Below are 20,274 nucleotides of genomic sequence, written 5' to 3'. Positions count from 1 at the left end.
AGTCTTCCACCACCGTGGGACTTCACCTTCCTTGTGAATGTGGAGAGCTCCCTGCTCCCTCTGCAGCCTCTCTGATGATGTCTTCCCCGGACAGTGAATTTGGGATTCATGACCTCTCTCCTCCCTCAGAGCAGCTGGAGTTTGCAGATTGTGGCAGTGCTGGGGTGGATGTGGCTCAGCAGCACCACTTTCTACGGGTGACAGGGAGGGGCAGTGAGGTGATGGCAGAGAAAAGGGAACTGGGCAGCCGCCCCCCAGGGTGCAGCTGGCTCTGGGGGGTTCTGTGCCACGGCTGCATGTTTGGGAGGAAGCTACAAGTGGGGCTGTGGCCTCAAAATGGAGCTGCTGTGGGGAAGGGAGCAGGTGGTTGATGACTGGTGGCTGCTGGATCGGGAGAACCAGAGATCCCTTCAGCAGCAGGAAGGGCAGAGCAGAGGCCCAAACAAGCAGGAGGTGTCAAGGGTGAAAGGGAACCTGTGGATAACCCAGCTCCTCCTGGGGAAGGATGCTCTGGAGATGCAGAGCTGGCACAGGTTGCCCAGAGAAGCTGTGGCTACCCCATCCCTGGAAGTGTTCTAGGCCAGGTTGGACGGGGCTTGGAGCCACCTGGGCTGGTGGAAGGTGTCCCTGCCCGTGGCAGGGAGTGGAATGAGAGGAGCTTTAAGGTCCCTTCCAACCCAAGGAGCCTGTCTGTGGTTCCCAAGGAGCTTGTGGGTGTGTTAACAGGCAAGGAGGTGCCAATTTTGGGTGTTACACGTGTTTTGTGGGTCACTGTAGATTTGTGAGGCTCTGCAGGGTCTGCAATCCCCCAGGTACAACCTGTGAGCTGTAGATCCATCCCAGCAGGTCTGTGAGCTCCTCAGTGCCAGAGCTCTGCAGGGACTCTGCAGTCCCCCAGGCCGTGGTGGGTGTGGAGAGCATCCCTGTGCCCTGCCTGTGCCAGACCCCGCTGGAAACACGACCCGTGGGAAGATGCCGTGGTGGAGCAGTGGGAAGGTCTGCACGGAGAGCTGAGGTGGAAACCATCTGCTTGGCCCACACTGCCCAGTCCAGGCAGCACATTCCCAGCTCAGGTTCCACCTGCTGGAACAGCCAGCGCTCCAGTGGGTGTCCTGGTGCCACTGGATGGGAAAGCTCAGGATGGAAGGGATTGAGCAATGGTCGGTCCCTGCCAAGGCACAGTGTCCGGCGTGGGAAGCGTGGCTCCTTCCATCTAACCCTGCCCTCTCTCCACACGCTGCTTCTGGCTCTCGTTTCTTTTGGCAGAAAATTCACATTCTCATCCCCCCTCTCCTCCCCTCGGCTTCGCCGGCTCCTCTCCGGCACTTCTCCGCTTCTCCTCCTGCCTGTGGGCTGGGAAGGGCCCCCAGAGCCACGGTGGAGACGCTGCTGTGGAAGGAAGGAAGAGCCAGGAGCTCCGGGAGCTGCCGGTCCTGCTGTGAGAGGACACAGGGAAGGTAAATGTGGGCCCTTTGTTCCAGCTGGGAAGAGAGAAACTTCACTGCAGAAACCGGTGGAGCAGCCGCGGCTCCTTGGGAATGGAAGGGACGGCTTGACTGAGCCCTTCCCCGTGAGGATTCCTTAAGGAAGCCCGACTCGTGTTTTTGAGTTAGTGGGATTCCTGCTCCGGCATCCCCCTGCGAAGGAGGATTTGTGGGGCTCTGGCTTTGCCCGTGCTGTGAGCAGCATTTCCCTTCCTGTGGGGAGCCTGCCCAGGCTGAGGGAGCCCTCCTGTCCCACTGCAGGGCTCTGCAGGGATCACCCACCCCTGTCCCCAGCAGGGACACCCACTCCTGTCCCCAGCAGGGACACCCACCCCTGTCCCCAACAGGGACACTCACAGAGCTGCTGCTCTGCCGGGCTGGGGGTGCTGCTCCTCGTGTCACCTGTTCCCAGGGCATAAACCCACAGCTGGGGCAAGAACCAGGGGCAGGTGTTTGGGGTTAACTCCTGCAGGGTGAGTTTTGGGAGCGCCAGGGGCGGGCGCACATCGCTGGGCTCTTCTCATGGCGCCTGCGGTCGGGCAGATAAGCAGCAGCTTCTCCGGGCTTCTCCTTCCTGCCTTCCCTCCGCTGCTCCCTCTCCCAACCGGGATTCCTTCTCCTGCTCGCCCCGCATCCTCCGGGGCTGCACCCAGGCAGGGGCTGTGGCTCCGGGCTCTGCCGGAGTGCCGAGCTTCACCTGCACGAAGGTAATTCCCTTCGGGGTGTCTGTCCGGGGATTTGTCCGTCCGTCCAGCCGCACTGGAGCTGCTCCGTCCCGCCAGGAGCTCCCGACTGGCAGCGCTGCTGCTCCTCCTTCGCTCCTGGTGTGGCAGAGGCACAGCTGTCCCTGGCACACGGAGGTGCTCTCACCTGTCACAGGCCCAGGGGAGCAGGATGGGAGTTATAAAAACCCCTGTGCTGACTTTATTTTAGTCTGCCAGAGGGCAGGATTAGGTGGGGTATTGGGAAGGGTGTTCGGAGGGTGAGGGTGGGGGGCCCTGGCACAGGTTGCCCAGAGAAACTGTGGCTGCCCCATTCCTGGAAGTGTCCAAGGACAGGTTGGACGGGGCTTGGAGCAACCTGGGCTGGTGGAAGGTGTCCCTGCCCATGGCAGGGGGTGGGACTGGATGAACTTTAAGGTCTCTTCCAACCCAAACCAGCTTGGGATGCTGGGATGTAGCTGAAATTCCCTTCTGTTGTGCCCTTCTGGCAAACTCCAAACAACTATTTTATATTTATTTCCTTCTCAAGTTTATGTAACTTTCTAAATACCTCCAGGAATTGAAATTGGAAACCTGGCCAAAAGGAACCAGCCCCAGGGGCTGGGGGTGGGCGGCCAGCGCTGTGCTGGGGCTGACACGGGAGCCCTGCCCCACTCCCGGGTGCTTCACCCTCATCCCTGGAGACTTCCAGGCGTGTATTTTTCATTCTTGCCTCAAGGCCTCTTTGGGGAGGCTCCATTCACAGCCCGTACCCCGCCCTCGGTCCTGTCTTCCGTCTGCTGCTGCTCTTTGGACCGTGCCGGGTTGTGCCGGCTGCCAGGGCTGTGGCACAGGTGGCACCGGGCTGGAGCAGCCAGGTCAGTGTGGGGTGAGGAGCCACCTCCCTGTATGGGCTCCCCTGGAGGCTGCACACAACAGGGAGGGCTCCCCAAAGGTATGGGAGCAGGGCTGGGGTGTCGGCGTGGGGCTGTGGGCTGCGGTCCAGCCTGTGCTGGGGGTAAAGGGAGATCTGGTGACGTGCAGCTGTGATTTACAAGAGGTGAATCATAGAATCATGGAATTGTTTGGCTTGGGAGGGACCTCAAAGCTATTCTCGTTCCATGCAGCCACACCTTCCACTGGCTCAGGTTGCTCCAAGACCTGTCCAACCTGGCCTTGGACACTTCCAGGGACGGGGCAGCCACAGCTCATGCCTCATATATCTTGCAGGGAAGAATTTCTCCCTAATATCCAGTCTAAGTCTCTTCCCTTGATGCCCCCAAGGCCCTGCCTTGGAAAGTCGAAGTGGGATGGTGTGTCCAGGGCACCTGCAGCCCCACTGGCTCTTCAGAGAGGTGACAGAGGGACAAGTGTCTCCTGCAGAGACTCCCTGGGCTGTTTCCAGCAGCTTCTCTTCAAAAGCCGGCATCCCTGCCGTGTGCTCCTGACTCTTTCATTTCACACACGTGTGTTTTCCAGAGGACCTTTGTCTGTGCTGCTGTGCCAGGCCCCAGCCCTGGGATGCAGCCCGTGGCCCTGCAGAGCCTGTCGGAGCTGGAAAGGGCCAGCCTGCAGGAGCTCGCGCTGTACCGGCTGCAGGACAAGCTGCTCGTGGGGGATCTCAGCCTGGACAGAGGTACAGGGTGGGAGAGGATGGAAACTCAGCCCCAGGGAGGGCTGAGGCTGAGCCATTCGTGGTGCACGTCCCCGCTCCAGACTGTGGGATGCTGGTCATGGAAAGACGTTCGTGACACATTTTGGTCCTTTTTTTGGTTTTCATTCCTGCTCTGGTCTGAGCCCCAGAGGCTCACTCAGCCTTTGGAGGGGGTTTGCACATCCACAGGAGTGTGAGAATGTGACCCTGCCCGTGTCTGCCTTCAATTCCCCCCTAACCCAAACCAGATGTGACAGCTTGGCGAGGTCCCCACTGGGATTGTCTGAGCGCTGCTGGGATGGGATGGGCTTTGCTGTTTGGATCCATGTCCAGCACAAATTCCCGATGCTGGGAAGGGGCTTATGTGAGACTGGAAGAGGCGCTGGGAGATTAATGGGTGGATAAATTTAGGAGCTCCACAGGGACTGAGCACAGAGGCCCTGCCGGGGTTCCCAGGGCTGCTGTGTCCCCCCACCTCCCCTCAGCAAACCCAGCGAGCTGGGCGTCCACTGACTCCTTCCCACATTTCCTTGTTACCCCCTTGATGTGCCTCCTCTGCCCTGGGTCATATTTTGGCATCCCAGCAGGGCAGGGGGTGGCTCCAGCTCTCCACCTCTGGGGCCAGGGAGTACCAGCAGAGGGAGCTCAGAGTTTCCAGTCCCCCCCTCACTTCAGCAGGGCTGTCACCAGTACCAGGGCAGCTGGGGCTGGGACCTCCCCTGGATGGAATCCCCCCAGTCTCTGGGGACCTCTCCCAGGGATGGAGCATTTCCCAGCCTCGTCCTGGGCAGCGACACCTGAGTTTGGTTTCCTGTTTTAATTGCTGTTTGTAAGGTTTCACGCCATGAAACAAAACTTCATTCATGAAATGGCTTCAAGAAGAGCCCAACAGAGCTCCCCTCTCCCTCCCAGAGCTCCAGTTGCTCCAGGGCTGCAGCACCAGTCCCTGGTCCCTGGGGACTTTGACCACAAGCATCCTGGTTCTTTTTACATTTCACTTTATTTTGGGCTGTTGTGATCCCATTTGCAGTGACACCCTGCAGCAGTGGCTTCTCTAGGGACCAGTGCAGTGCCAAACCACCCCCCCAAACCCAGTATTTCCTTCCTGACTGGTCAATGTGCTGCTGGATAATTTTTGTTGGCTTCTACACTCGTGTTCCTCATTCCAGCTGTCACAGCTTTCCTCTAAATCTTACAAAATAACCCAAACAACTAGATCTAAGCTGCCCCTAGGAAGAGAATTGCTTAGGAATGAGGAGCACGAGCCAGAACAGGGTGATGTGTTCTTGAAGGATTTAGGGTGGGCAGTGACTGAATTGTCAGTTCATTGCTGCTGGATGTGCAACACGGGAGTCCTCCAGACCAGGATGGGATAGGTGACAGTGTTTTATCCAACTTTATATGTCTGTGCCCTCTAAAACATTCCCAAATGCCTTTCTGGACCTCATTCCTCCTGTAGTGCCATGAAGTCCTGGTACCTGAGTGCCAGTCCCTCCATCCCTTTACCTGGGGAGGATGATGCCCATTCCCAGGACTGTTCCCCAGGCATCCCATGGGACTCACGGATCTCTCAGGGCTGTGGCCATCACCACAGCATCCCCACACCCAGAGGCTGCAGAGAGACAGGTATCTGTGAGGAGAGCCCATGCTGAACCAGCCCCATGATCCTGGTGCTGAACCTTCCCCTTCTCTTCCCCTCCTAGATGGATCCAAAGGCAGTAAATCCATCCGGCAGAAGCTGGAGAGCTTCTCAAAGGAGAGGAAAGGTGAGCAGCCTCCCCATTCCCTGGGGTTTGGTCCCTGCTTTCAAGTGGAATTGGTGAGTTTTGGTGGGGTGAGCTGGGAGGTCACTTCATCCCAGCTTGCTTTGCTGTTTTTGGAGTGAGGTGGAACAGCACGAGCGTGATGGAGCCTGGAAGGATGGGATATGTGTGCACATAAACATGCATTTTCAAGCTGTGCACATATAAGTATTTCTATCTGCCCATTTTGCCCCAGTCTCGCTGCTTCCAGTTCCATTTTATCATTCCTTGAAGGATCTCAGTGACAGCCCCAGGGAGCCCACAATCCTAGAGCAGAGCCAGGCAGGAATGAGCTTCCCCACACCAGTGCAAAGCCAACTCAAGGAAACTATTGAAATTATTGTCTCATATTTTGCTAACTGGATGGATTTGTGGCTTGTGCTCCCAGGGCAGTGCAGAGTCTGGGGGTGAGGAGAGCTCTCCTTGCCAGAGGGATGGAGAGGGACGGTTATTTGGGAAGAATACCATTAATAATAATAATACCACTAATAATAATACATGTCAGCAGATGTAGCTGAGGCAAACCCTGTAGAAAACTGGAAGGTTAGAACTGGAAATGCTCTTCCCACCTGCTCCTGGGGGCAGGAAATCTGGGCTGAGTGCAGCTCCCTCACTGGTGATGCTTTTCCCTTTCTCCCATGCTCTTCCCCAGACTGCTCTCCCCACACCTTCGGGATCCCGCTCTCCCAAGTCATTGCCAACGACCGCGCCCACCGGCAGCTCCAGGAAGCCGTGGGGAAGAGTCGCCGGCTCTGCCTGGAGGTGGAGGCCACGGTGACCAGGTTTCGGGCTCAGAGGCAGAAGAAATCCGGGATGGGCCCAAGGTGTGTCCGAGCACCCGATGGGGGCTTCCCCGAGGAGCCGCTTTCCCCAAGTCTTCTGGACAAGAGCTCCTGGAGCCAGCGGAGGGTACGGCCCCAAAATAGGCTGTGATGGTGCTGTAGGATGGGGGGGGTCTGAACTCAGCAAGAAATGGGGTTTTCCTGGGTCTTTTCTTAACAAATGTGAGTCGGCTGTGCTCCAGGCAGGGCTGGTCCCAGGTTGCCCTCAGGGAAAGGAGGATGGCCCCGCTTCCCTTGGAGAGGGACTGTGAGGGGTGGGAGGCTCTTCACCAGCTGGGGTGAGCCAGGGTTACCAGGAGGACATTCAAGGGTTGGTTTATAATGGATATGGAGAAGAAATTCTCCCCTGTGAGGGTGGGGAGGCCCTGGCACAGGTTTCCCAGAGAAGCTGTGGCTGCCCCATCCCTGGCAGTGTCCTAGGCCAGGTTGGACAGGGCTTGGAGCATCCTGGGCTAGTGGAAGGTGTCCCTGCCCATGGCAGGGGGTGGAATGGGATGCTGCCTTTTCCCCCAAACCTCTGAGGTGACAGTGTGCACTGGCATCTGTGGGGTCATCCCTCTGCTCCGTCCCAGGGGGCCATGTCCGTGGATTCCATCACCGACCTGAGCGACAACGCGTCCAAGCTGCTGGAGGCGCTGCAGCTGTCCCACCCCCACGAGCTGGACCCACGGAGAATCCTGGGCAAGAAGAAGACGCTGAGCCTCAACCCCATCAGCTGGCAGGTCCCACGGATCGTGGACAGGTGCTGCACACACATTGAGACACACGGTAAGGGCGGGGGTGCCTCGGCAGGTCCCGGGAGAGGGAGGAAAAACTCACTGTGTGTGCTGGGCTGGGACATTCCAGCCTGGCCGTTCCCAGAGTGGGAGGAGGCAGCTGGTTTAGTGGGCGTGGATTCATTTGAAGGTTGGACCTGATGAGCTTGGAGTTCTTTTCCAACCTTAAATGATTCCACGATTCCTGGAGCAGGCCATGCTCCCAAAAGAGCCACCTGTGGAGAGTCCTCTGGGCTGGAAGCTGCATCAGAAGGGAATGTCACTGTGTGTATCAGTGACCATGTCTGGTGCCTTAACTCCCACTGCACATCCAGGCCCTCCCTCAGAGCGACTGTGGGGGTGAGATCTCCCCCCTTGCCAACAGACAGTCCCAGAAAACATCACATCTCCACAACCTTTCCTTTTCCCCACCCTGCCTGGAGAGGGAAGGGTGCACACGAGAACCCCTGCCATGGTGCTGAGGTGCTCCCAGGGCCAGCTGGGGAGGCAGGGATCCGTGGGGATGCACAGCACTAACCTGCCTGTCTCCCAGGTCTCCAAACAGTGGGAATCTTCCGCGTTGGGAGCTCCAAGAAAAGAGTTCAGCAGGTAAAGGGAGACTTTTACTGCGTCCTCGTGGCTGTACCACATCCAAGGGTCAGAGGCTTGTATGGATGGGGATGAATAGAGCAGGCACTGGTGTGGAGAGGTCTAAAACATCCCAGGTACATGCTGGATCACAGGCAGCCTGTATCCTGCTGCTGGGTCCTTCTCCCTGCCAGGAGACCAGCCCAGCTCCTTCCCTCCAGCCTGCCTTTGGCAGATGAGCCTCCATCCCCTGGCTGGCACTTCGGAGCCAAGGGCTCCAGCTGGTCCCATGGCCCATCCAAAGGGCAGCAGAAGGCTGCAGGGCTCTGACATGCCTTTTTGAGGAGCCCTGCTTTGAGGGGACACTGGGAGTAGCTGACCCTCATATCCTGCCATGGCAGTAGCCCTCCTGACAGGATGATTCCTCCAAAGAGTAAGAGCTGACCATTGCATTATTCTTTTCATTTCTTCCATCTCTAAGCTGAGGGAAGAGTTTGACCAAGGGCTGGATGTTTTTTGGATGAGCATCAAAGTGTTCATGATGTGGCTGCTCTGCTCAAAGAGTTTCTTCGGGATATGCCGGATTCCCTGATTCCCAGAGAGCTCTATGGAGCCTTCCTCAGCACAGCCAGTGAGTACCTGCAGAGCAGAGGCTGCACAGTCATGGAATGGGTTGGGTGAAGGGATCTTAAAGCCCACCTCATTCCACCTCCCTGCCATGGGCAGGGACACCTTCCACTATCTCAGGTTGCTCCAAGCCCTGTCCAACCTGCCCTTGGACACTTGCAGGGATGGATCCTTCCTCACCACCCTCCTTTTCCAAAATGGCTGGACAGTGGTGGGATGGGTGATGTGCTGCCTGGCACTGCCATGGGCAGTTACTCTCCTCTGTGGGTTTGGGGGATTTTTTAAAAACTGGATTAAAATAATCCCTTTGGACCAGGACAGACTTTGACTGTGGGGCTGTGCAATACCCAACACCATCACATCACAGCCCTTGCTGGGGTCTCCCATCCCGCGGGATGAAGGATGGGACACCAGCCTGGCTCCCTCCCAAGCATTTTTCCCATGGGTGTAGAGGAGGGCTGGAAGTGCCTGGTGGGCTGGAATCCTCACTAACAGCTGCTCTCCTGCCCAGCCATGGAGGGGCCAGCACAGCTGGATGCCCTCCAGCTGCTGCTCTTCCTGCTGCCCCCCTGCCACAGCGACACCCTGCACCGGCTCCTGCGCTTCCTGGGAGAGGTGGCCCGGCACGCCGAGCGCTCCTGGGATGCCGACGGCCGGGAGGTGAGGCTGATCCAAAGGGAACCTCTGCACGGGGAAGGGGCACTCAGCCTGCCGTGGTTAGAGCCGGGCAGAGCTGCTGCAAGCCTGGCTGAACCCTCTGGAAAAACCAAACCCACCGCAGAATCATTGAGGTTGGAAAAGCCCTCCGGGATCACCGAATCCAACCGGTGACTGATCCCCGCCTTGTCACCCAGACCAGAGCACTGAGGGCCACGTCCAGGCGTTCCTCCAGTCCACCTGCAGGGATGGGGACTCCACCACCTCCCTGGGCAGCCCCTTCCAATGGGTGACAACCCTTTCCAGGAAGAAATTCCTCCTGATGTCCAGCCTGAACCTCCCCTGGCACAGCCTGGGGCTATGTCCTCTTGTCCTGTTAAGACAGGATGAATCCCATGTCCATAACAGGCCTGTGTGGCTCAGGGTACCAAAACCCCCAGAGAGACCTGGCTGTGTGTCCATAGGCAGCGCAAGGGGCATTTTTTGTGGACCAATTCTGGTTTCCCACCTCCCAGTTCCATGAAGTCACTTGTGTGACTGTATATTGAAGTTCCTCTTGATTTCTCTGGGCAGCTCCATGATTCAGATGCTGGTTTTGTCCCATAATGGGAGATGATGTGGAAATATTGATCCTTGGTAGGGGCTGGGAATGTGAGACATGGGAATGAAGGCTCTGATGCAAGGAGGGGATGAGCGTGTGCTTCAGCACCTCAAACGCTTTGTGCTGGTCCTGACACCAGCTCAGAGAGGACCAAACTGGACCCAGACCATCACCCCACCCACCAGCTCATGTTCCTGCCCTGGGGTGGGTGGCAATATTCTGGGGCATCCCATGCTGGTACTTCCATAATCCGCAGTTTCCTTTTGTGCTTCCTTGCCAGGTTCCCGGGAATAAAATGACAGTTTCAAACCTGGCCACGGTCTTTGGTCCCAACATCCTGCAGAAGGAGAAGCCTGGAGAGAAAGATGCCAGTGCCCTGAACTTTGAGGACAGCGCTGCCATAATCCTGGTGCTCCAGAGGCTGATCGAGCACCACCAGGCCCTGTTCATGGTGGGTGAGGCTCCTCAGGGCAGCTCCTCCAGACCCCCCTGAACTCTCCCAGTGGCAGCAGAGCCAGGGGGTGTTCACAGCCCTGCTCAGGAGCAGGTGACTCGAGTGGGCTTTGGGAACACAGCTCATTCCTCACAGTGTAAATACGGATTTAGGGTGGCTCGTGGTGCCGTCGTAAGGGCAGAGCTGAGGGTTGTGCCGTGGAGATCCCCTCTTCTCTGTCACCTCCCACCCTGGTGACGTCTGACCGAGCTCCTCTGGGGCAGGGAACATCTGGCCAACAGCAGGGGTGGCACCTGGGGGCTGTTTCTCCCCCAGACTCCCAGCGAGGGGGGAAAGAAGAGTTAAAATGGGAGAGCCTAGAAGAGGGAAGGAGCTGGAAGAGAATGGCATGGGGTGGAGTGCCAAAGCCTCAGGAAGGTGTGGGGAAGATGTAACAGCAGGGAGAGCTGGTGAGGGTAGTGAGAGACCACTTCACATCACTTCAGATCCACTCTTGAGCAGGAGTCAGGCAGTGCTCATCTCATACTAGGGGATGCACTGCCCTGAGATTCCCAAAAGCTTTCAGAGTCATGTAAAGGCTCATATGGGAAGAAGAGAGCTCTGGGCCTCCAGACCAGCCAGATCAGGGCTCACTTCCAAGCCAGATCAGGCCTGCATCCAGCTGGGCTTTACTTTTTTTCTGGGGATGGGGAGCTGTGACCTCTCCAGGTCCTGTCCCAGTACCATCATCAGGGGAAGGTTTTTGTCCCTGTCAGAGGTGCCCCTGCTGCACCTCGGTCTGTGCCCATCCTCTGGGAAGGGTCTGGCTCCATCCTCTCTCCACCCTCCCACAGGACACTTGCAGGCAGCAAGACCCCTGCAGGTCTATGGGAATGGGACATTTCAGTCAAAAAGCTTCATAGCAATTTTGGGGGTCTGCAGGGAGCCAAAAGCCCAGGCTTGCTGGAGAAAAAGCAGGGGCTGAGATCCTGTAGAGCCCGGGAGGTGTGTGGGATGTGACACCAACGTGGTGTGTCCGGGACCATGATGTGTTGTCCTGGAGTCCTTCCACTGTCCTTGGCTGCCTCTGCTCTCCCTCCTGCCGAGGGGGAACCCTGTGAGCGAGGGTGTCCGTGTGTGCCCCCAGGTCTCTCCAGAGATGCAGTGTGACATCCTGAGGAGGCTGTTCCAGACAGATCCCGATGTCATTGACTACCTGCTGCGCAGGAAGTTCCCTGCTGTGCCGTAAGTCCCCCACGAGGCTCCTCCCTGCACGGGGCCAACCCCGCTGATCTTCCTCCAGCCTTCCTCTTCCCTCCACTGCTTCTGGTCACGACCTCCCCGGCAAAAGCCCTTCACATCCCAGCTTTCCTGTCCCTCAGAGCTCCCTGTTCTGCTTGTTTCCTCCTCCAGTTCCCTCCAGAGCACCAGAATCCCTTCTTGTCCAGCCCCCTCCCCTGCTCCTGCCTCTCGGGGTTGCACGCTGATACCTGCTCCATGTTCAGCCTTCTCCAAATCTTCTTTGCCCTTGGTGTCCACATTTCCATGCATTTTTTTGCCATGTCCTGTGTGGCTGTGCATCCACTTTTAGGCTCCAAGATGGGACAGTCCCACTGAGGCTCAGAATCGGAGCTCATGCCCTTCCCTGTGATTAAATACAGTGGGATTAAATACAGATTAAACACCTCAAGTCCCATAAACTGGGCCCACCCTCAGAGCACCTAATGCAGGAGGGGGTTTGCTTCCTGGGGTGGGAATCAGGGGATTCCTGGAAGCAGGGGAAGCTCAGGAGCCTTTGGTCTCCTGGTAGAGCTGGTGACTCTTCAGCAAACAGGGACTGTCTTGTGTGAAGAGTTTTCCTGGACGACAGGCCACATCCAGGCCAGGTTGGGCAGGGTTTGGAGCAACCTAGATTAGATGGTCTTCAAAGTCCCTTCCAACCCAACTGCTGGATTCTCTGATCCGTGGTAGTGTTCCTTACCTGGCTTCACATTCCCTTTGGGGCTGTCCAGAGATGGCAGTCTTTGGGATCACTGCTAGAGGACATCTGGGAGTGGAGTTGGCAACAGAAGCATTTGCAATGAGCATCTCTCTCTTTTTTTTGGCTTCCTTAGGCACCTGGAGCGTGAGGGTTCCGCAGAGGGCCGCTCTCCCTCGGCACTGCCCGGCTGGACACGCAGCCTGGAGAGCAGCTCGGTCTCCTCGGAGCTCTACAGCAACGTCTCATTCCTGAACCTGCACGTTGGCATCTAGTGAGCCCTGGCCAGGCCCTCTGGACAACCTGGGCAGCCTTTCCCAGCCAAAACCAGTCCTCTGCCCCACTTTGGGGGGGAAAAGCCCTGTGCCTGTGCCGTGGGGGTGCGTGTGTGGGGCAGAGCTGTGCTCGGGAGCCACCAGCACGGGCTGTCACCCCCTTGCAGGTCCAAAGCACTGCCGTGCCATCTGCTCCACTGGAGTTTGGGGAATGAGATTCCCATTCCCAGAGCTGAGGGGACTGGAGCGTCCGTCTTTCGAGGGAAGGCTGAGGGAGCTGGGACTGTTCAGCCTGGAGAAGAGACAACTCTTCCCCCAAAGGGACCTTATGGATGTATCCAAGTGCTTTTGCAAGGGCCTGGAGTGACAGGACAAGGGGGAATGGCTTCCTGCTGCCAGAGTGCAGGGTTAGGTGGGATACTGGGAAGAAATTCTTCCTTGTGAGGATGGTAAGGCCCTGGCACAGGTTACCCAGAGAAGCTGCCATGGGCAAGGACACCTTCCACTGGACCAGGTTGCTTCCACGCCCCATCCAGCCTGGTCCTGAACACTTCCAGGGATGAGGCAGCCACAGCAGAGGCATGAAAGAATACTTTTGCAACCAAAACCAAGCTGGAGTGTCTGGTGGAACCGCAGCTCAGGGAGGGATGGGGATGTTTAAAGGACCAAAGCTCCATCAGTTGTTCTCTCCATGCAGGTTTTCCTGCATTCACATCCAGAGCTGGTCCATGGATGATGGTCCATGATTTTAGATCATCTTTAAGGTTCTTTCCAACCCAAAACATTGTGAGAGGTGGAATGGGGAGCTGCAGCCAGGGCCAGCTCTCCAGGAAGCTTTGGGCTGGTGGGATGCTCCCGTGTGTCACAGCTCTGGGCACATCTTGTAGCACCAAGAGGATGATGAAGGACTGGGTGACCCTTTCTGTGCTGCTGGCCTGAGAGGGAAGATGGGTTCCATATTCTGCCACAGCCTGTGCCCAGTACTGGTCTGAAGGCACCAGAGCCCTGGGGCTGGGCTCTTATTTTGGAAAGGTCCCTTCCCTGCAGATGGGTACAGTTGGGATGGGTGGGGAAGTATTTCCTGGAGGAGTGTGTGCTGTCGAGATAGCTGGTGAGACCTCCCGGCTCTCTGGTCTCTGATAAGCTCCAGAGGCCAGCAGTGCTGTTGAGTCTGTGCCAATGGATAAGCCAGGACACCACAGGGCTGCTGAAGGTTCCTGAGGTCATCAGCACACCCGAGTGTCCACTGTGACACCAACACCGTGTCCAGTGGCTGGGCTGGGTGGGATTGTACCTCCTGCAAGAGCAGCCCCTCTGGGGGCCTTCCACATCCTTTCTTAGGGTGGTAAAATAACAGCACAGGTTGCCCAGAGCAGCTGTGGCTGCCCCATCCTGGAAGTGTTCCAAGGCCAGGTTGGACAGGGCTTGGAGCAACCTGGGCTAGTGGAAGGTGTCCCTGCCCACAGCAGGGGGTGGCACTGGATGGGTTTTAAGGTCCCTTCCAACCCAAATCCTTCCATGACTCCATGATTCCGTGGATGAGACAGGGATGCTGACACACGAGGCAGCTCTTTGCAGGAAAAGTCCTGTTGAAATTCACTTCCCCAGCGCCACAAAGGGGGCAGGGAGGGCACGTGGGGCTCACTGGGAAGCGCCATCTTTCCCCTTTTACTACCAAAACCATAAAAATAACTGTAGGGTGTTTCTCCCACCACATCAGAAGCCTAAAACTGCTCAGTGCCGGTGGGATATTGCTGGAAACTCCACTTGAGGGCAGCCCGGCACCGGCCTGGCCGTGGCCTCTTTGAGCTGCATGGACACTTTTCCACCCGAAGGAGCAGCCAGCTGGTGCTGCTGGAACACACCAGTGCTGGCTGAGAGCTGCTCTCCTTCAGCCTCACAAAATAAACCTGCTCCCCAGTCAGCTGCAGAGCTCATTCAGGGAGCCTTGGCACTGCTCCGAAGAGTCCAGTGGCTTTTGCCCTGCTCTGGGTTCTGTTCTCGTGGGCTCTTTTCCCTGGTTGTTGGGGGGGTGTTAATGTTTGGGGGTGTCTGTTGTTTTTGAGGGGGTGGTGAGTGCCGGGGGAGGGTGGTTGCTGTTTTGGAGGGTGCTGACTGTTGTGGGTGGTTGCTATTTTGGGGGCAGTTGCTGCTGTTGGGGTGGTTCTGACACCAACCCCCCCGAAAACCATCCTGAAGCACTCAGCACTGGTGGGGTTTCACATCTTAGGGCTTGTGTGAAGGGAACAGCAACGAGTTTCTGCAGGAGTGGGATCAACTGCTCGGATTCATGAGTGATTTTAGGGTCAACAGCAACGAAAGCAGGGTCCATCCTCTTCTTTTTTTTTAATTCTCTGTCTGCCCTCACGCTGCTGAGCAGGATCCAGGGTGCTGCCCAGACACACAGCTCTGGGCTTGACAGCTCACTGGGAAAGACTGGAGGAGAAAATCATGGAATTGTTGAGGTCGGAAAAGCCCTCCAAGACTATCCAAGTTCAACTGCTCCCACAGCACTGCCAAGGCCACCACTAACCCACGTCCACAAGTGCCACATCCACGTGGCTTTTAAATTCTTCTAGGAAAGGGGACTCCACCACTGCCCTGGGCAGCTTGTGCCAGGGATAGCCAACCTAAACCTTCCCTGGCACGACGTGAGGCCGTTTTCCCCTTGTTCCCTGGGAGCAGAGCCCGACTCCCCCCTGCTCCACCCTCCTCTCCGGGGTGTGTAGAGAGCTCAGCTCTCCCCCCGAGCTCGGGTACGGACGGGGGGTGACCCGGGACCACCCGGGATCCCCTGGGAGCGCCCATTGGGGCGGAGCCTCTTGGAGGCCCCGCCCAGACCCCGCCCACCCCATCACCGGTTTGGGGCCAAAACCGCCGGGAGCGGGACCCGCTGGGACCGGAGCGCAGGGAGCGGAGCGGAGCTAGAGCAGAGCCCACCCCACCCCACCGAGCAGCCGGTGAGTGCAGAGCGGAGCCATCTCCTCGGACCCCCTCCCGGATCCCCCCGCCGCCCGCAGGGACTCTCCTCCTGCATTCCCCCAACACCGCACTGCGCATCCCGTCGGGAATCCCCGGGAGCGGGATGCAGCCCGGGGCTCCCGGACTGTCCTGGCCGGGGATTGTGGTCCCTTCCACCTCCCATCCAGGCTGCCCAGAGAAGCTGTGGCTGCCCCATCCCTGGAAGTGTTCAAGGCCAATTTGGACAGGGCTTGGAGTAGCCTGGGCTAGTGGAAGGTGTCCCTGCCCATGGCAGGGGGTGGAACTGGATGGGCTTTAAGGTGCTTCCCACCCAAACCATTCCGGGATTCTATCCAGCCTCTTACCTGGATAGGACCATCTGGGTTGGATGCCAGCTCAGCTGTGGGATGAGCTGGAGGGATGTCCAAGATTCCCTAGGAGCTGGACAACCTCGGAGCAAGGCTGGGAACAGCCTGCAGAGAGGGGACCTGGAGTCTGGCTCTGTCCCGTGCCCAGCCTGGGGCTGCTCCCAAGAGGGTCTTTATGGGGCTGCCTGCAGGGTGGGTGCTCCAACACCCCCTTCTTGCCCCCCAGCGATGGCTGAGGAGCTCAGTGACCTGCTGAGAGAGTTTGATGAGGTGATGGAGGACTTTGACCGGGGCCCTGCGTGTCAGTACCAGCAGCACCTGGAAGAGCTGAAGAGGAAAGCGGGACACAGCGTGTATGACAGCGGCATTGATGAGCTGGAGAGTGAGTCTGGGGCTGGGGAATGGCATTGATGAGCTGGAGAGTGAGTCTGGGGCTGGGGAATGGCATTAGATGAGCTGGAGAGTGAGCCTGGGGCTGGGGAATGAGGAGCCATGGGTGATGATGGTGTCTGTTGGGTGTCTGTCTGTGGGAGCTCTGGGGTTCCTCCATGTAAAACCACTGAGTTTCCTGCTGATGCTGCCTGACTCATCCCTGGTGGGCTGGATGAGCCACACTGTGGGGATGACCGCTGAATCCTGGGCCCAGGACCTGCCAACATCTGCCAGGCCTCCTTCTGCCAGGCTGGCTGCTGCACAACTGTGGGAGGCTTGGGATAAGTGGGAGCTCAGAGGGATCCAATTCCCTGTAATAACCCTGAGAGTCCTCGTGACTGTGCCCAGACAGCCCCTTGTGATCTTTGGCCCAAGAAAGAAGCTCAGTTGCCTTTTTTCCAAGCATTCCTGGTACCAGGGGAAGAGCAGGTGGGCTGTCCAAGAACGAGGGAGGATCCATCACCCTGTGCCACGGGCGGGGTCGGTCCCTGCTCCTGCAGTGTGCCCATGGGGGGCTGTGGCCGGGGCCAGGGACTGATGCTCTGTGTGTGCAGGTGCCAGCACGTCCCCGGGAAGCAGCCTCAACTCCAGTGAGGAGCACCTCAACACCCCAGCCGACACCTACCCCACCAAAGGTGAGCCCTGGCCTTCTGGCAGGATCCTGGAACAGCCATCAGGCTGGATTAGTGTGTTCCCAGTCAGGAACGGATTGGCTGGGATGGAAACAGCTACAGCTGGAGCAGCTGTAGTTAGGAAAAAGGAGTAGGGGGTCTTTCTTCTCCCAAAAGTAAGAGGAGGAATGGGAAGACCTGAGCTTGTTTCTCCCCACTAGCTAAGCTTGGTGACACGCAGGAGCTGGAGGAGTTCATCGCAGACCTGGATAAAGCCTTGGAGGGTACGTGCCCAGCCCTGATCCCTGCACTTCCCACATGCTGGGGCTCCTCCACTGCCCCTGGCCAGCACCCCTCCTGCCTGGGGGTCCTGCTGCAGGGTGCTTGGAGCCTGGGTTTGGGCTTTTCTTTTGGTGAGGGGCTCGTGGATGTCACCTCCCTCTTCAAGCTCTTTCAGCTGGGGCAGAAACACAAGGGCTGCCTGTCTGGTGCCTCAGCTGATGAGATGGAGGTGCTGGTACCTGGGGAGGGGACTGGGGATGTGAAGGCCATGCTGGCCCTGGCAGTGATGCCCAACAGGACAACCTGCAGAGCTGTTGATGCTTCTGGGAAGATGCAGAGGTGCCTGTGGCTCTCTGCCTGCAGCCTCCCTCCAGCTCCTGCTTGGAGGCTGCTCTTTGCTCGAGGGGGAAAGGTGAGCAGGAGGAAAAGAGGATTTTTCCTTGTGGTATATCACAGCCCTGTGGAAATATCCCACCTGGGGGGAGGAGAGTGGGTCTGTGTGGTGGCAGGAAGGGGAATCCCAGCCTGTGGGTTGTGTTCTCCTGCTCCACGTTATTTCTGTCCTGGTGAGGGCCAGGGGGTGTCGCTGGGGAAGGGGGTGATGCTGTGCTGGGCATCTCTGGCAGCTCTGTGATCTGGGGAGGTTGGCTGCTCCCCAGTATCTTCCTTTCTGGGGAAATTGAGGCAGAGGCCACACTTCCTCTCGCAGGGGAACAGCGTGACAGGCTGGAGGCAGAGAGAACTTGAGTTCAAAAAAATAATGAGATATTTCCCCCTACACGGGCTGTGTAAGGCACAGTTCTGGTATCTGTTCCCTTCCCTGAGTATCCAGAATGAGGTGGCTGGTGGGAAGGGTTGCTCTGCAGGCCCCAGACGTGCTGGGAGGGAGTGAGACAGGAAGGGGACCAGAGCTGCCTCCCCTCCCCCAGATTTCTGCTCTAACCCTGCTGCTGGTGGAGCCAGGGGGTTCAGTGCAGCCCCCCCCGCCATCCTCTCACCATCTTCTTTCCCCTCTGTATCACCCTGCAGAGATGTGAGATGTGGTTCGGGGTTTGCAGAGGAGGATCCCCAGCAGCTGAGCCCCCTGATGCCTGCCTGATGCACCCTCTGCTTCTGCACTCACTGCTGGCCTGGGGATGGCTCCTGGGGCCGTGCTGGGGCCGGGGACAGGCACAGGGACAGGCGCTGGGGACGCATCTGGCCGTGGGACAGTGGTGCCAGCGCCGAGAGAGGAGAACCCTGCGTGGGCACCGGGCTCTGCCCTGCACAGGGCTCGTGGCTCCTGGGACTGAGTGGGTTGAGGAGGTCTGTGCCACCGATGAAGCCCTTGGAGATCCCCTGGGTGATTTTGGGGAAGGACATCAGTGTCCCCTCCAGATTGGGAGAGCCCGTTCCCCCGGTGGCATCTGTCACAGGTGGTGGCAGCCACTGCTGGCCCTTTGCTTTGCATGGGGACCCCCAAATCTGGCCCATCCCTGCCCCCCAAGTGCCTCTGCCCCAGCTGCTGCTGCTGTAAATACTGTAAAAAGGATGTTTTGGGCTGTACAGAGAGAATGTGTTTCTATAAACAGGATTTTAAGCCTCTCCTTGTCTTTGTCCATCCTTTTCCTGTCGGTGGGGGTGGAGCAGGGATGCCTGGGGGCTGCCAGCTGGTGGGACTGGCACTGGAAAAATGAGGTGAGAGACCTCAGGGAAGCAAATTCAGCAGCATGTGCCTGCCTGAAGGTGGGTTTTGGAGTGAGAATCCCTGGTCCTCCATTCCACTTGGCTCTTGGACAGTGTGGGGTGGGAGAGGGGGCAGAGTCCATCCCTTTCCCCCTCCATCTGCTCAGGTAGATGGGCCACTGCCTGCTCCTCTTGCTGGGTGGGTGACACTACCCTGGTACCACTTCCTCTTGTTACTGCCACTGGAACAGCCCCAGAAACAAACCTCCCGGGATGTGGGTTTGCAGCCACAACTGAGCTTGGACAGAGGTTTGGCTTTGAGTGGGATGATGGTTCCCCCCGGGTTTGCCCTCCTTCGTTTCCCTCCTGAAGTTTCCCCTCCCCGGGAGCTGCCCCGTGTGCGTTGGAATGACCGAGAAGGAACGTGAGTGTCTGCTCGTCCCAGGGCTGGCATCAGTGCCCTCCCTCCCTCCCTGGGTTCTGCGTGTGGAGCAGGGTCACGCGTGGCTCTGCTGCAACTGTCTGAGCAGGAAACGGGCAGTTTCGGTTTCTTCCCTCATCCCTGGCCGTGGGTGCCGAGCAGGAGGATGTTGGTCATCTCCTCTGCCAGCCCCTGGACTTGGAGCTGCCGCAGGAGTCTGCAGAGCCCACGCTGATCCGAGCGCGGGGAGGGAGGGCAGGAGAGGAGCGGGGGCTTCTGGGCAGCCTCAGAGAGCCCCGGGCAGGGCAGAGCAGGCACGGGGACACTTTCTCCTGTCGCTGTCCCCGTGTTGTGTGATGTTACCGCTGATCTCCCTCCCAAACAGACCCCAAAGGAGCAGCCAGAAGATGGGGGTGAGAGTGCGTGGCAAGGTGGTGACGTTTGGAGTGCCTGTGACACTCAGGGCTCTGCCCACGATGCTCCGTGGGGACACACAGCCCGCATCACCGGGGCCAAGGGGACAGGAGCCAGGGGCACTGTCCCCGCCGTGCTGATGGCAGCAATCCCCGTGTCGCTGGGCACGTTTTTCCCCTCTGAGTCACTGCACGCAGCGTTTCACCCCCGCTGTCTCGCTCTGACTCCGGGGTTCGTTATTCCACCCACGGTCCCGTTCTGCCTCTGGGCAACACCAGCTCCTCCCCAGCCTGTGTGGGAAGGGCTTTTTAACCCACCAGCCCCAGTGCGATCCCCGACGGGTGACGGTGGTGCTCGGGCTGTCGCTGTCCCCAAGTGCCACTCACCCCCTCACCCCCGCGGCAGCGGCAAACGTTGCCAAGCAGCTACAGAAATAAATATTTTCCAGCCCCAAATCTGCCGTGGCTGATCCACCCCTGCAGCCACAGCACAGCCCCGGGGAAGCTCCGGAGGTTGTTTGTTGTGAGCGTTGCCAGGAGCGGGTTGGGGTGTCACCCCGGGCTCCTGCAGCCCCTCAGGGTTGGGATGGGTGTGTGGGTGCTGCCCATGGCCCGCAGCTGAGCTGTCCCATCCCATCCCTGTGCAGGAGCCTCTCCGGGGCTCATGGGACCTCCTGCTCCCCCAGCTGTCAGCATCTGCTTGGGTTGGGGCTGGGGGGACAGT

At 58.4% G+C, this 20,274-nt stretch overlaps 2 protein-coding genes across 2 annotated transcripts; both read left to right on the top strand.

Moving 5' to 3' along the window:
- The first annotated feature begins 57 nt into the window (after positions 1 to 57).
- Positions 58 to 14,909, top strand: ARHGAP36 (Rho GTPase activating protein 36). Its single transcript, XM_050310829.1, is given in 13 exon segments — positions 58 to 1,457; positions 3,665 to 3,821; positions 5,543 to 5,605; positions 6,294 to 6,550; positions 7,056 to 7,251; positions 7,792 to 7,847; positions 8,308 to 8,338; positions 8,341 to 8,457; positions 8,965 to 9,113; positions 9,992 to 10,162; positions 11,292 to 11,389; positions 12,259 to 12,396; positions 14,778 to 14,909. Coding segments are annotated over 12 exon segments (1,392 nt in total). The 5' UTR covers positions 58 to 1,457; positions 3,665 to 3,706; the 3' UTR covers positions 14,779 to 14,909.
- Positions 14,910 to 15,248: 339 nt separating this feature from the next.
- LOC126637517 (regulator of cell cycle RGCC-like) lies at positions 15,249 to 18,685 on the top strand. The gene is made up of 5 exons (XM_050310858.1): positions 15,249 to 15,357; positions 15,953 to 16,108; positions 16,713 to 16,793; positions 16,991 to 17,053; positions 18,081 to 18,685. Exons 2-5 carry the CDS (start codon positions 15,955 to 15,957, stop codon positions 18,086 to 18,088), a joined length of 306 nt encoding a protein of 101 aa, XP_050166815.1. The 5' UTR covers positions 15,249 to 15,357; positions 15,953 to 15,954; the 3' UTR covers positions 18,089 to 18,685.
- The last annotated feature ends 1,589 nt before the right edge of the window (positions 18,686 to 20,274 follow it).

Source organism: Myiozetetes cayanensis, unplaced genomic scaffold (assembly GCF_022539395.1).
Source record: "Myiozetetes cayanensis isolate MyiCay16 unplaced genomic scaffold, myiCay2020 scf15, whole genome shotgun sequence".
In the NCBI taxonomy this organism is placed as follows: domain Eukaryota; kingdom Metazoa; phylum Chordata; class Aves; order Passeriformes; family Tyrannidae; genus Myiozetetes; species Myiozetetes cayanensis.
The sequence above is the reverse complement of the archived record's forward strand: the minus strand, read 5'-3'. Positions and strand labels throughout refer to the sequence as shown.